The sequence below is a fragment of the Podarcis pityusensis genome, assembly GCF_964106645.2.
Source record: "Podarcis pityusensis genome assembly, chromosome: 2".
Taxonomy (NCBI): Eukaryota; Metazoa; Chordata; class Lepidosauria; order Squamata; family Lacertidae; genus Podarcis; species Podarcis pityusensis.
In genome coordinates, this window is record NC_138029.1 from 34,944,682 (window position 1) to 34,960,142 (window position 15,461).

At 42.5% G+C, this 15,461-nt stretch overlaps 1 protein-coding gene across 1 annotated transcript in view; it reads right to left on the minus strand.

Annotated features, from left to right (window-relative positions):
* Positions 1-14,919, minus strand: part of GRB2 (growth factor receptor bound protein 2) — a 48,511-nt gene extending 33,592 nt beyond the window's left edge. Inside the window, exons 1-2 of the mRNA XM_080994048.1 lie at positions 14,766-14,919; positions 8,396-8,640 (exon numbers count right to left, since the gene is read on the minus strand). Of these exons, the coding sequence (XP_080850174.1) occupies positions 8,396-8,608 (213 nt within the window). The 5' untranslated portion in view covers positions 8,609-8,640; positions 14,766-14,919. The remainder of the gene's footprint in view (positions 1-8,395; positions 8,641-14,765) is intronic.
* Between the last annotated feature and the right edge of the window lie 542 nt (positions 14,920-15,461).

A 15,461-nucleotide genomic window follows, 5' to 3' on the forward strand; every position in this document is an offset into this window, starting at 1 on the left:
TGAGCAGGATTCACCCAACATCACTCATCAATGGAAGGATGTAAGTCTGCAACATGGAAAACACATTAGTTTTGCCTTAATGAATGTAATCTGTTAGAATGGGTGTAATTGGCTGCTAATCTAAACATGAATCTGCAGCAACTAATGGAGGTCATATTGTGGAAGGGGTGGGAGAAGTATGATATATGGGAAGCCCTACTGCCCTTTGCTCACCACATCCATCTCACATCCCACAAATATGTAACCCTAAAAGAACCTTCAGAAATGCTTTTAAGCAGGAACTGAAAATGCAGCATCAGCACCAGCTCTTTGGAAACAAGACAGTTCTATTTGACGTCTAATCTAAAGGGAAGGAGAACAAACTTAGTGGAAAAACTGTCACGTGAACACCATTTGACAGTAAAGTTTAAAAGATTAGCTGACATCAGTACAGAAGAGTAAGAAGCCTTAAGGACTCAATTAAATCAACCAAGGGGCCAATATGGCACAATTGTATCTAGTTTCACTTTAGCCCACAAGGAACTGACTCATATTCACTAAAATATGGTGCAAAGGAATGGAGTCCCTATCAGTTAATTGAACAGTGTCACTTGCAAGAAGTCTCCAACATCACATATTCCTAAATACCTTTTGACATTTATTGTCCGGCTTTCATCAGCTGTCATGGTAGATGATCATAAACCTTCAACTCCTCCACATCAGCAATCTTCTAATTACTCGCCATAATTTTATCACTATTGTTATTTTGTAGGGTAGTGAAAATGTGGTGCGCTATTTAGATGCCTGTTCATATTACGAGTGTTCTCTCATATTACTGCACACAGTATTTAAAAGAGGGGAGATGGGGATAGACTCGTGCCCTTATCAGTCGATGGAATCAGCATGTTCATTCTCTCTTCCTACACCATATGCCACACCAAAAGTATCAGCACACTTTCCACTTGGAAAGTTGCCAGCTGGCACGGAGACCAAAAGGACAAAACTCTGCCAGAAATATATTACAGTTTCTCAGGAATAGCATCTTGTAACCTTATAGAGAACACAGATATAGAGCAAACCCAATTACAGCAGGCAGGAACCCCAGGGTAAGCAGAGAACCCTAAATGTATAATGAAAAATACCCCTCATTCAAATTATAAAATAGCTGTAACAGCACTGATAAAGGTGCAATCCACAGGCACTTGAATTTCGGCTCCTATAAGAGGAAGTACAACAAATATTCTTTATGAAATATAGCAACTTCCAAGATCTACACAGGAAATGAACTGGAAGCTATGAAAGGAATATATTGACCTGTATCTAGTGCAGAGTGGGGAAATCTCTGTTTCTGCAGGCCAAATTAATTAATTAATTTTGTATGCGGCCATTCGTCAAATGATCTCAGGGTGGTTCACAACATAAAAATGCAAGATATGAACACAAAATACATACAGTAACAAGAACACAAAAAGCCTCCGCAAACCACTAACCCCCCCCCCACAAATTTGACAGGTAGACGGGATCACTTTCCAAGTCTCCCTGTGCTACCCCTTTAAACTCCCAATTTCCGAAGTTTAAAAGAATAGCTTGGAGAGGCTTGAGAAGAACAGCACTGGGAGGGAAGAGCTTCCATTGAATGGAAACCACTTCCCCCTCTATGAGCGAAGTGTGCTCCAACTGCCCATTAGCTGAGAGAACTCCTTGCGACAGCAAAGGAAGCCCACTTTAAGCTCCTGGTTGTCCCTTTGAAGCCCTGCCCTAAGCTGCCCCACACCTAATGTCATGTATGGCATCAGGTATTCAGGTGGGCATGGCTTCCTCAAAATGGTGTTGCAGGCCAGGTTTGGCCCGCAGGTCAGAGGTTCCCCACCCCTGGTCTAGTGGATGGTTACTGGTGTATCAGAGCACACTTGCAGCATAGATTTGCTCCTATTTTTCCAGGATTAGGCCAGGAGGCATTAGTGGCAGCAACAGCGAAGGGCAAATTCAATCGTACCTTTAGCAGGAATCTGTGTCCCGTCTTAGGATATCATGGTGTCATCTCAGATAGTAGTAGTGAATGTACTTTGCTTTAGGTGCCTTAAAGATGACTCAGAAGCTTCAAATGCTCTATAAAACTTTGACTCACTTCCTTATATTGCAGGGAGATGGGAGCATATTCAACCAATATTGTGGGAAGTGCACTGATTACTAACCTGTTGGGCTCAATGCAAGGTGCTGGTTTAGAATTTGAGATTTTTGTGTGTCTCCCACAATCCACATCCCCTTTCTCACCTCTTACATGTCTCATCATCAGTTAATATATTGCTTTCTAGACTGTCTTTGTGAGAGGTCAGAAAAACCTCTGCATAACACAAAGCTTTGTCAGTGGCTGCTGCAGTATTATAGGAAGGCTGGCAGAGCCAAGAACATCGCTGATGGCTTTGAGAAGAGATTTCCCTTCAGGAAAGCATTTGGAAACTGATGTGTGGGGAATCTGTATTTGAAACTGCTGCAGATTGGATTTTTTTTTTAATAAGAGTGATTTTTTTGAGGTTTAGTTATTGTGAACTATTCTGAATGTAGGAGAGACAGGAAATAAATGTTTTAAGTTATGAACATGTACAGCTTAATGCAGTTTGGTGAAAACACAGAGCATGCTGCCTAAACAAGCGATAAATAAGTATCACTGCCATCCGTTAAGCAAAGAAGAAAATTCTGATTTCCTTGCCAGACAACATGGGACAGTACCACAGACCTTCCCAACAAAACTGTACAAATCCTGCCTACTTTCTAAGAGAGAAACAAAACATTCTAACACACACACACACACACACACACAGAGAGAGAGAGAGAGAGAGAGAGAGAGTGAGTTACAAGCCAGTACTGAACTGGTTTACACAGTTTTGAGTCAAAGGTTAAATATCTTCATTCACTTTTGGAACACTGCCATAAGGTTACTAATGCACAAGCAGCTAATGGATGTAGTTCAAATGCTATTCAATCAAGTTCAGAATACAAGAGTATGTTGCAGTAATGGGAATATGACATCATAAGACAAGTTATCTCCTGAAAATCAGACTGGACTCATACAACATAGCACAGCAGTACCATAGACCTTCCTTCTCCTCAAAGAACATGAAAGAGCAATTCGTTTTTAGAAAAATAGAGACCCACCATTTCTGAATGTAGCAATTTAAGAATGCCATTGTTCTGTTTGATCAGACACCAATTATAAATTCACTGGTAATTATAATTATTTATTTACACAGAAGTAGCTTGTATTCACTAATATTTTTCCTGTGTGGCCAAATAAAGAATGAAATGTTTTTTTTAAAAAAAATTGCAAACCTATAATTTGCATTTCAAAACACAGTAAACTGCTTCATCAATTTCATCAAAAAGCAGAGTATAACTCTTAAAATAAATAAAATAATGTATTCATTTATACTATTCTCTATTCAGGGTTCAAAATTAGCAGGGCGCCAGGCCCATTTTGCACCAAAAGATTTTCCATTTGCAAGCACCTCAAAAAGGCTGGGTGCCATTTTTTGTGCCTGGATGACACTCAAGGATTACAGAAATGTATGTGCTTTGAAGCCTTAAAGTATATGTTAAAGATAGACAATATGTTAAGGAGTTTAAGATTAAAGAGTAGAGTGTCTTCGAAACTGAAGTACGGTACTAATATATTTATTGTAAACACCAAATTAAACATGCATTAAAAATTTCTGCTTAAAATGTGATATTAATAATGTGTCACTTATGTGAAAAGCATATTAGTTCATGCTTATCAAAATAATAAATAAAAAGTGTTGGCGAGCCCCCCCCATGGCGACTAAACATTCTGTGTTGGCACCCACAACCCAGGTCCCAGAAGCTATTTGGCTCCTAGCTTTTATATCCCAGTTTCTAATACAGTGGTGCCTCGCAAGACGAAATTAATTCATTCTGCGAGTTTTTTCGTCTTGCGAATTTTTCGTCTTGCGAAGCACGGTTTTAACGGTATTAACGGTTTTAAGAAAAAGGAAACAAACTTGCAAGACGTTTTTGTCTTGCGAAGCAAGCCCATAGGGAAATTCGTCTTGCGAAGCAACTCAAAAAATGAAAAACTCTTTCGTCTTGCGAGTTTTTCGTCTTGTGAGGCATTCGTCTTGCGAGGTACCACTGTACTGTCTCTCTTTATTCCTCTTTGCAATTTCCATCTTCAGACTTAACAAGTTACAAGGCATAAAGAGCAAAATTTGCAAAGGAGGAATATGTTAATGACCAGGTGTAGTATAACTCACACCACATACCCTCACAATCTAAAATCTCCTTCCTCCAGATGTACTCTCTAAGGAATTGTAAAACATCTTACTGTTCTCAGCAGACTGCAAGGGCATGCTTAAGAACAAGAGAATTGATTTTGGGGCGGTGGGAGTGTAATTATGATCACTACACAGATGACTACTTGTCAGGATCCAGAACTCTTGACTGAATTTTCAACCAACCTGAAACAGGAAAGTCTTTACTGAGGTATTATTTCACAGTTTTCACACGAATCAATAAGGCTAAATTGTTCTATTTCAACAGCCATTTCTTGCAAGAGGCAGTGAATGTAGGATGCGAACTCTTTGGCTGCACTACACAGGCTGATGTCCATTTTTTTTAGCACAGCTACATAGCTTAGCAAATGTGCTGTAAAGCATTAGTAGCTTTCACTTACCGGTAAATATAGCATCAAAATGATTTTCATTATGCAGGAGTAAATACTGAAAAATTTCTCTTAGTACTGATAATAGTCTCGGTTTTATTACACTTTCTGGGCCTGGTGTGTTAAAAACAGCAAATAAGCAATGCTTAAAATATTTCTCTCTCATGTGCCAGTGGGGTTTAGCTTAAAATGAGAGATTGCAGTCCTTGCTTGGTCATAAAGTCCTGGCTTTTAACCAAGTTGTTATATCTGAGCTAAACCTACTTAGGTTATTGTGAGGCCAAGCCATGGCTGAGTCAGGATTTTAACTTAGGTCATCTTAATCCAAGTCTACCACTACTCACTACACCAGCTCTTGGATCCACATAATGCTTATTTTCACATTCCATGCAGCAGAGGCCAAATTCATATTCAAATTGTGAGACTTCAATGCATTGTCTTCAGCTAAGCAACTTTACCATGGTACCCAATACAGAAGCAGAAATCACATTAATGTGAAACCTGAAAAGAATCTTACTCTTCAACACAATGCCTATTTTTCTAACATTTTGTGCCATTTCCTCCAAAAACGTAATAATGTATATTAGTCATCATAGCCCACATTTCAAAGGAATACGATGAATCAGGTTACTAACATTTAGAATTTGTAAAGCTTTTAACTTAAAAATTAAAAAGGTAAAAGGTAAAGAACCCCTGACAGTTAAGTCCAGTTGCAGACGACTCTGGGGTTGCGACGCTCATATGGCTTTACAGGCCAAGGGAGCCGGTATTTGTCCGCAGAGTTTTTCCGGGTCAGTTGGCCAGCATGACTAAGCCGCTTCTGTCACAACGGAACACCGAAACCAGAGCAGCACACGGAAACGCTGTTTACCTTCCCGCCGGAGCGGTACCTATTTATCTGCTTGCACTTTGTGGCGTGTTTTTGAACTGCTAGGTTGGTAGAAGCTGGGACACAGCAACGGGAGCTCACCCCGTCGCAGGGATTCGAACTGCCAACCTTCTGACCAACAAGCCCAAGAGGCTCAGTGGTTTAGACCACTGCGCCTCCCACGTCCCACTTAAAAATTTGTTTAAATTAAATAAAGTTTTTGCATTTCATTGGTAAGAAAGGAAAGAAAATTATGAACATAATTCATGGTTGAAGTATTCAAAATACCAATATTTATTATTCACCCTGCCAAGAAGACAAAAAGCCTGTGAACAAGAGGTAAGTGAAGGCAAGTGACAAGCCAGCTTGACTTATTCTGTCTGCGTCCAACCTCATGTCTTGTCCTTCAAGCCCAACATCAAATGATTGTATTCCTAATATTTAGCCAATGTTAATTTATTTGGTAGAGCAATTTAATCAAAGCTGGGACAGTGGGCTTTTTACATTGTCCCCCAATGCCTTCCTCAGTCACCCTTGCATCTAAATATATTCTTACAGTGCATTCATTTTTACTTCTCAGCAGCTGCTGTGGAGGTCTGATAGACAGAAAGGCCGGGTGTAAATATTTCTAAATTATTTAAATAAATACTACTTTTGTCAGGTTCCTACAAAATTATGTACTGCTATTCTGTTATCTATAAGCCTTTACAGAAGGATTAGGGTCTTCCTGTGTTATTACATTTGCCTGCTGTATTTCAGAATCGGGGGGTGCCAGTCACCCCCCACCCCAGCTTGGTGTTGTCATTGCTACATGACAGGTCCATCTAGAATAAAACATCATCCATTTGATGTAGGTGCAGGGGCAGAGTTGATATGTACAACTGAGACCCGGATGGATGGGCTGGGTGGCCCTATGTTAATCCAGCTGTGTCATAAAATTCCATCTCGCTCACCAGGAAACCAATCCACATCATGTTTGGGTTGAAGAAAATGTTTCTGGTGCAGGACCAGGGAGGGAGGGAAAGAGAATGGGTGTGTTGCTATTGTACCATCCACCTCATTGCTCTACAACCTCCCTGACCAAGGTAATTTCAGATGTGGTGCTGGAGGACTCCATGGTGGTGTTGGGGAGCTTCAATATTTATGCCGAGGCTGAATGGGCTAGCTCAGCACTTCATTACCTCCATGGCAAACATGGGGCTGTCTCAGAACATCAATGGTCCAACATATAACTGGGAACACCTTTCACCTGGTCTTTGCCCAAGAGAGGACTGGTAATACTCGATTGATAGGGGCTTGCTGTGAGTCTGTTGTCATGGACAGACCAATCCCTGGTGAGGTTTGGGCTGTATGTAGCTACTCTACCCTGAAAAGTGCAAGAGACCCATTGAGTTGGTCCACGTTTGGAGACTGATGGAATCTGATTTCTGAATGCTTTGGGGGATTTTCAAGCTGGCATGGCTGATGCTCCTGTCAAGGCTCTTGGCTCACTGCAGGATGGTGAGATGTGTAGAGTAACTGACACAATCACTCCTGCTTGCCTTCACTATACACCCATTGATGCCCTCCTTCCCCACAGATCCCCTTGGGTGTTAAAATCAACAGAGGAGGCTCCATTGCTCCACAGTGCTCAGAAACTCAGGGGGATGGTGGCCCAGGAGACAGCATTTTCTGTGGCATTGCTGAAGTTGTGGAACATTTCCACAGAGGTGTGCCTGCATCTTCATTATACAGCTTTTAGCAAATGCTGAAGACATATCTCTTTACCCTAGCTTTTGACACTTGAAATGTGCATTTTTGGAACCATTTTATTTATGTGATTGTCCATCCTGGGACCTTAGGGTGAAGGGCAGTAACTAATAATAGTAATAATAACAACTGTGGACTACATGCCATACAAAGGTCAAACATACCATAATCTAAATCCACCTAGTTTTTCAACTGAAACGTCCCAGACGAAGCCAATATAATCCAATGTAACTCAATGCCAAGGTAACAAAATCATTACTTTTAAATAAAATGAATATAAGAACCGATTCTGAGAACCATTACTACTGATTTTTAAGAAGTCTAAGTCTTCTCAGACCCTGTAATTCCAAACCAAGAGTTCAGACCAAAAGGTGACATACAGGATAGCTCTACAGGATAGCTCAGTTACTCTGTTGTAGCAAAAGAATCCTGTGGCACCTTAAAACAGATCACTGTGGTAGAAGATCTCATAGACTGCAGCCTGCTTTACCTTCAGCTGGCAAGTGTAGTATGCACATATGTGTGCACCCATCCAAATAAATAATGAAACTAGAGTACCGTGAACTGCATAAGGTAGAACATATCTATGCAGACTCAAGGTATACAAGGTAGAATCAGCGCAAGCTTTTTAAACAGTACTAACTCATGACAAAACAATCTTTTTAGATATTTGACACCCATCCAAATAAATAAATAATGAAACTAGAGTACCGTGAACTGCATAAGGTAGAATATATATATGCAGACACAAGGTAGAATCAGTGCAAGCTTTTTAAACAGTACTAACTCATGACAAAACAATCTTTCTAGATATTTGGCACCAGCAAACCTAGAAGAGGGAAACGGGGGTTTAAATATGGCAAGGGAATAACTGAGCACTAGGCAGTAACATATACAATCATAAACCAAGTTACACTCCATTTACAACGTTAGAACAGCTGTGCCATCAAAAAAAAATGCCTCTCTATGAGCAGAACAGAGCAGACAAATTTAGAAGGGTGTGGGAAGAGATAAAAGAGTGTTGCCCATTATGCGATAGAGCTTCGGGGCGGGGGGGGGGCGGAGAGACTCATATCAGGGAAAGCCTCAAGAGGGCAATCTCTGCTCCTTTGTGCATCACTTACCTTAAGGATATCCCCCCGTTTGAAGCTGAGCTCATCGTCTGCGGTGGCTTTGAAATCGTATTTGGCGACGGCTTCCATGCTCGTGGACAGCAATGATGATGAAGGCGGATAGGAACGGAGTTCTCCCTGAAGCTTCTCCGGGGGCTCCCGGTCCAGCCTTCCCTCTCGTCCGCGCTGCCCTTCCTGCTCAACTTCTGGCTCCGTCTTTCGCATAGGCAGGGGGAGTCAGCGAGGGCCAATCCGCCCTAGGAAGGGAGGAAGAGACGGGAGCATTGAGGGAAGTAGCCCGGATCAATGACAGGGGCCGCGCCCTGAGCCTCCCTCTCCCTCCTCTTCTCAGCTCAACTCCGCTTTGCCGCTTCCTCTTTCTGCAGCCTCGCTCGCTCGGCACACCGAGGGCTGCCAGGAAGCACCGAGTGGCATTCGCTGCGGCCAATAGCAGAGCCCGGAAAAAGGACTCCCCGCCCCGCACTCCCAGCCGGCGAAGCAAATTAAATAATTAAAAAAGCGCAAGTGGGGGAGGGAGGGAGAGAGAAAAAAGACCGGCCCCCTCACGCCCCCTAGCCAAGCCAAGCCAGCCTTCCTCAGAGCCCTTGAGCGGCTCCTGCTGCTTGCTGCTGAGCGCTCGTCCTTTCCCTTGAAGGCGAGGCGTGCATCACACAAAGCCTGGCTTCTATGCCTTACCGCAGGCAGCACGGCGCTCCTCCTTGCAAGGAGAAAGCGCTTATTACCCGAAAAAATCCGACAACCCCCCCACCCCCAAGTCAAAGATCAGGAGGATTCCCCTATCCGATTACTGACGAGGAGAAACGTGTAAGTCACCCAGTAATGTGGGGTTCCCCTGTTCGGGAGGAACTCCCAAGTACTGGTCAACTACCCACTTGGTTTTGCAGTGAGGGTTAAAACACACACACACACACACACACACACACACACACACACACACGAACGACACTCACACACACGACACTTCCTATGGTATTATTCATGGCTGGTTTTCCCCCGATTTCTTTTGGAATGTAGCGTTCCATGAATACTTAGGCTTTAAAATTCGGGTGGGGGGAGGGAACTTATTTCCGAGTAAACTTAGCGTCGGGCTGAAACTTTTATTAACTAGTAAAATACGAGTCGAAAGGGTTCAGGAAAGTTTCATCTACAATGAGGGGAAGATACGGTAATCTGTCCCTATCTCGCTATCAGCTATATCGTGCCCCTGCTGGCTGTTGAAAGAGAAAATAGTTTTTGCTTCTGATTTCACAGCAGAGTCGCAAGTCATTCATCCTTATATACTAAGCTTTGGAGAAACAGAACTGCTGTGGAGGAAGCACTCTTTAAACAGGCGCATATTCTATAAAAGTAATGACTGATTAAAGCCAGTGCAGTCCAATTCTTTCCATGTTTGCTCTGAACAAAGGCACACTACTTTCAGCTGAATATGAACGCCAGTTTCTTGATGTCAAGTGTCCTTAAATGAAAAAAAACCCCAAGTGATCACTAAGTGTGCTCCTGCTAAAGCACACCATGAAGAAGCCACACTACTTCTTCCAATAATTAAAGCAGTATTGTTTCCCCCCCAATAGTTACACATTCATATTTAACAATGAATCCAACTGCATTAAAATTTGACTCTTGCCCAACTAAACTAAAACCAAACAAGGCAACCAAAAGAAACAATAATCCCCTGAATCATGACATTCCAATACAATATGCATATAGACTCTCAAAATCATGTATTTCTTAAAACACATATTAAGTGCCATCTCACACATGCTGGGTTGGATCCAGACTTAGTAATATTTAGCGTATACCCACTGAAATAAATTGAACTTAGTGATTGATTTAACTTGATGATTTCAATGGATGATTAAGTCTGGATCTAACCCACATCAAACTATAATCCCAGTCACATTTATTTGTAAGCAAGCCCCATGAATTTTCTTGAAAAAGCATGCTTGGGATTATAACCCAAGCCTCATTTATTTCAATAAATCTTTACTGAATGCATGAATCACCAGCACTGTTTATAAACACACCAGATAGGAAAAGGATATGAAAAAGAACCACCTTGTTTTGCAAACCTCCAACACTGAATTGGAGTTTAAAACCTATACAATCCATGCAAGCACATTCTTATAGGAAAATCATTTGTAACTCTTCTATATTACCAGTTGTCTACAAATCCATTAACCAGATTGTAGGGGAAGGTGCCCTCAACCCTCTGGTGAGCAGTAAATCAGACACCAGTCTACACAGATTCCTACTCTGGAGGACTAATTTCCAATACAGTTTTCAAGCAAGAAACAGCAGAAATACCTTATAATGAACTGAAGAAACTCTCACTGCTTGTTACCTTCTCTGTATCCTCTATAAATGAAAGAAGACTCCCACCACTTTCCCAGTCCCTCAGTGCAAGGCAGAGGATACTAGGGATGAGACCACTGGTAAATGCAAATAAATGCCTGGGCAGAAAGCCAAGCCAAAATTTGTGCCCCCCATAAATGAAAAAAAACAAACAAAGACCCTTGAAAGTCACCTGTCCACAAATCTTGTCTGGCCTGCGCAACCATATATTATATGTGGTGGTCACTGATCTCCCTCTCCAACTTCTTATTGTACACTTATTCCCTCTGAATGTCTCCAAAACTTACTGTGAAATGAAATTCTGACTCCTTTCCTCCACCTCCACTCCACCAGTTAATCTATGCATGACAAATAACTTGGAAGGAGGGAAGGATCTTTCTTGCACAACATGGCAAGACCACTCTTGTGCTTTTGTGGTACACAGAGAACTTGAGGAAGAAAATGAGTTTTTCCCGGCACTTGAGCCAGGGAGATTGCCAGAAATATGTGGTTGCCACTGGCCATCAAGCAGCTTCATTCAGGGAAGTTGAACGCATTGGATAATTATGCACATAGCATAATGCTTGAAAAATATCAATACAAGACAATCAGAGCCCAAACTGAAAACAAAATTGTTGATGACTGTCCTACAAGCAGTAACACAACAGCAGCCCAAACTACTTAAGTCAAAATGCTTAAATTCAATGGGAGTGTCCTGCAAAACAGCAATCCAAATTAATCCTAGCTGTTTTATACTTACTATACATAGCAATAAGGAAAGAACAGCAGCATACTTAGAGGAAGAGTTGACTTGCAAGAACTATGTTACAGCAACTAAGAAAAAAAATGAAGAAAGTAGTCGGGGGGGGGGGAATCTCACTCTTAATTTCAGATGGACATTTACAATTAACACTGCATACAGTATTTACCATTAACACTGCACCCAACAGGACAACTATTACAGCAATACTAGAAAAACCAAACTATGAGTGTGGCTATTGTGGCAACTTTAAATACATGACAGAAATTCACAAAGTTGCTGCAGCAAGTAAAGTCACACTTGTATTCACACCTGTCACTCTTTGGTTTTATTCACTTAGGACTGAAATGATGACATTTTAAAATAACAAGAACTGATTAAGACATCACAAGAACAATATATGTTACAAAAATTAACAGATCACCTCAAAAAATTTTGCTCAAGTATTTCATTAATGCAAAGCTGGGAAAGCCACTATACTCTGAATATTAAAATTGGGGGATGAAGAGGACATTATCCTGAAATACCTCCTCCCCAAAATGGTCTTAGTTATTAGCCACTCACTTGGAACAAGTAATTTTTTATAAAGCTAACTTCCCATTCATAAGCCAGCATCCCTTCATATATAGATGGGTAGTAAATGTATTTATTTAGAGATGGAAGGGGCTAGATGGAATGTAGAGCTACAGTAGTACTGGGGCAAACATAACCCCTTCTCCATCCCTAAAAAGGTAAAGGGACATGCCCATAGGGATCATAGAATAGCACAGCCCCCAAAGTTACTAGCCTGATATTTTTTTGTTCCCCTACTTTTAAATCATACAAGGGGATGGTGCAGAATGGATGGAGCACTTTCTATTTCTTTTCCCAACCACTCATATGGCAAACAAAAATTGTTTGCAGGGTAGAAATGTAGCAGGCTGAATGAAAGAGGAAGAAAATCCACCTCTGCTGTTGGCCTTGTTTCTATGCTTAAGTGTGCTGGAAGATGCTTTGCCTCTTCTGTGGTCAGCACAGAAGCATAGTGAACTAGCAGTGAAGTTGCCAGTCTGATTTATGTGCTGAATGAACAGGACAGGCATCCCTTCTCTACCAGCCTGCTGTGTTTCTGCACTAGATGTGCAGGAGGTGAGGTCCCATCCTGTTCATCTACCTTAAAACCAAGCTTTGAAGTCAAGTTTTTAAATTATGGAATTTGTTTTCTCTTTTAATTATGTAACTTGTTCTTAATGTCGGCCTTTACTGGTATTTTTAATTAATATTTTAGATTGTCTTTTGTAAACTGCTTAGAAGTATTTAGTTTGAGTAAGTGGTATATAAATTTTGTTAAATAAAAATAAATGAATAAGCAAGCTGGGCAGTTGCCACCATCACACTTCATTTCTGTACTGGAGACACAGGAGGCAAAACTTCTGCCTGTGTGTCCAAAACGTGGTGGTTGGGAAGACAAATTGTTCCGCTACCAACCCATTATGTTAGATGCACAGGAGGTTCACCTACCCATTGCCAACTGCAGAAACCCAGCAGGCTGGCAGCATAGGAAAAGGATGCTCCTTCCCTCCACCACCCAGCTTATTTGCTTCCATGTTACAAGTGTAAGAGGTAACTTCATCTCCTACACACCCAATATTGCAAAACAGTGGGTTGCTGGAGGAAGGATGAAGTGCTTCATGGCTTCACCGGCAGCTTGTTTGAAACGGAGGAGAAAAGACCTTCTGGTAGTCTGCTCAGTTGCCTGAATGAAATTCCTAAATGGTTACAGTGACCAGGCAAGTGGTTAAATATGGGGTTAGTAGGCAAAGGTAAAGGGACCCCTGACCATTAGGTCCAGTCGTGGCCGACTCTGGGGTTGTGGCGCTCATCTCGCTTTATTGGCCGAGGGAGCCGGCTTACAGCTTCCGGGTCATGTGGCTAGCACGACTAAGCCGCTTCTGGCAAACCAGAGCAGCGCATGGAAACGCCGTTTACCTTCCCGCCGGAGCGGTACCTATTTATCTACTTGCACTTTGACATGCTTTTGAACTGCTAGGTTGGCAGGAGCCGGGACCGAGCAACGGGAGCTCACCCTGTTGCGGGGATTCGAACTGCCGACCTGCTGGATCTGCAAATCCTAGGCTCTGTGGTTTAACCCACAGCGCCACCCACGTCCTGGGGTTAGTAGAGCACCCTCATATTAATAACATATGTTTGTCCCACACAGGCTTCAGACGCTAAAAGTGATAGCTGCCTTGATTTATCAAATAGTTGCCAGTTTTGTTTCACAGAAGAATCTGGGTCTGTATTCATTTTCACCATTTGTATGCATGAAGCACCCTGAACAGTTGAAAAATTACTTATACTGCTTATACCATCTACCATATCCTAGAAACTGCTACAGGGAGAACTGGTCTCAAGAGGTGGTAAAGTCAATCAGCTTTTTCTAAGGAACCAGCCTGTCATCATTACTATTTGGGGAAGTTCTGTGAAATCTTCAGCAGCAAAAACTATGGTTCATTTCCTCCTTGTGCCAGTAACAGAATATATATATTTAGTCATAGTTTGTGAATAACTATCTGTTCTCTTTCACACTATCAGACATCTGCAAAACATATGCATGGGCAATAATGTCAAATTAGAATTTGCTAGTAATATCTATGGATTTAAATGCGTGGCACCATTTTATTTCTTTTTGCCCAAAAGCTGTTTCCCAATATAACACAGCAATCCTTATGCACACCTGTTCGGGAGAACAGGTCGGGCTTCAGGAATCAGAATCCCATTTAAGTCAATGCTTACACTTATCACTCTAAAGATAAGCTTAAGCATTTATTGAAACTTCCGTTTTTGTATAAGGTGCACGTTATTAACATTCATCCGCAGCAAAAAACCAACACAAGAAACAATGAATTCAGCAAAATGCCCCCTTTCGGATGCCCACTCCTCAGAATACAGTCATTGACTGGGGGGGGGGGACTTTGGCCCCCTTGGCAAGTGAATCATTACTGGGCTAAGGGGGGAAAGGATTCATTCGCCCGCCTCCCTCAGCTCGAGTTATTTTCCTTAGAATCTTAAGGGGCGCGCACCAAACTCTTCCCTCCCCCCCCATGCAAGTGGTAGGCTGGCAAGAGCGCGCGCCAGGGCCCCCTTGACAGGCAGGGGCGGAACAAGAGGGGAAAGGGGCCGGCCGCCCGCCTTGTCAGCCTCAAGGCAGAGGCTCCAGGGCGGCTCCGGTGTCTTGTTGGGGCTCTTCCCCGTCTCTCCCTCCGCCCTCGCCCCGGAGCTCCGACTCACCGCAAGCCCGCCAGGGTTCCGCTCCGAGCGGCCCCCTCTTCTTCCCCCCTGCGAAGCCTTCTTCCTCCTCAGTAGGAGTGTCCGGGAGAGCTTCCGCTACTGCCCTCACGAGCCGCTCTCGCGACGCTACTACTACTACGCGCGAGGGAACGAGAAGTAACCCCCGCCGATGAAAAAGCGCAAGCGCCAACCTCCGTAACAGGGCGAACCAGAGGCTCAGGAAGAGGCGGGGAGGAGCTTATGATTCGCCCAGGGCGCATGCGCGCGAAGGGGTATAGATGCCGGGCGCGCCCCGGCGGAGCCTCCAAAGTGTTAGTGCGCTCGGGCTGCTACGGCTGCACAGAAACTGAGTGTATTAGCATCACCTCGCAGGTTTAGCGGCCACATAGGGTTGCACCATTACAGTTTTATTTGTCTGTTTGGCGCCTGTCCTGGGAGAAAACTGGATGAGCATTATTTATGAATCTGTCTTATAGGAAATATTATTATTATTATTATTATTATTATTAGTCGTCATCTTGGCGACTTGAGGAAGGAGGGGAAGAATACACATTTTAATAATCAAGTCAAACCACCCAATAATAATAATAATAATAATAATAATAATAATTTGTCATCTTGGCTTGCAGGGGGGAAAAGAGTGCACATTTTAAAAATTGAGTCAAACCACCGATGATGATGATTATTATAATTATA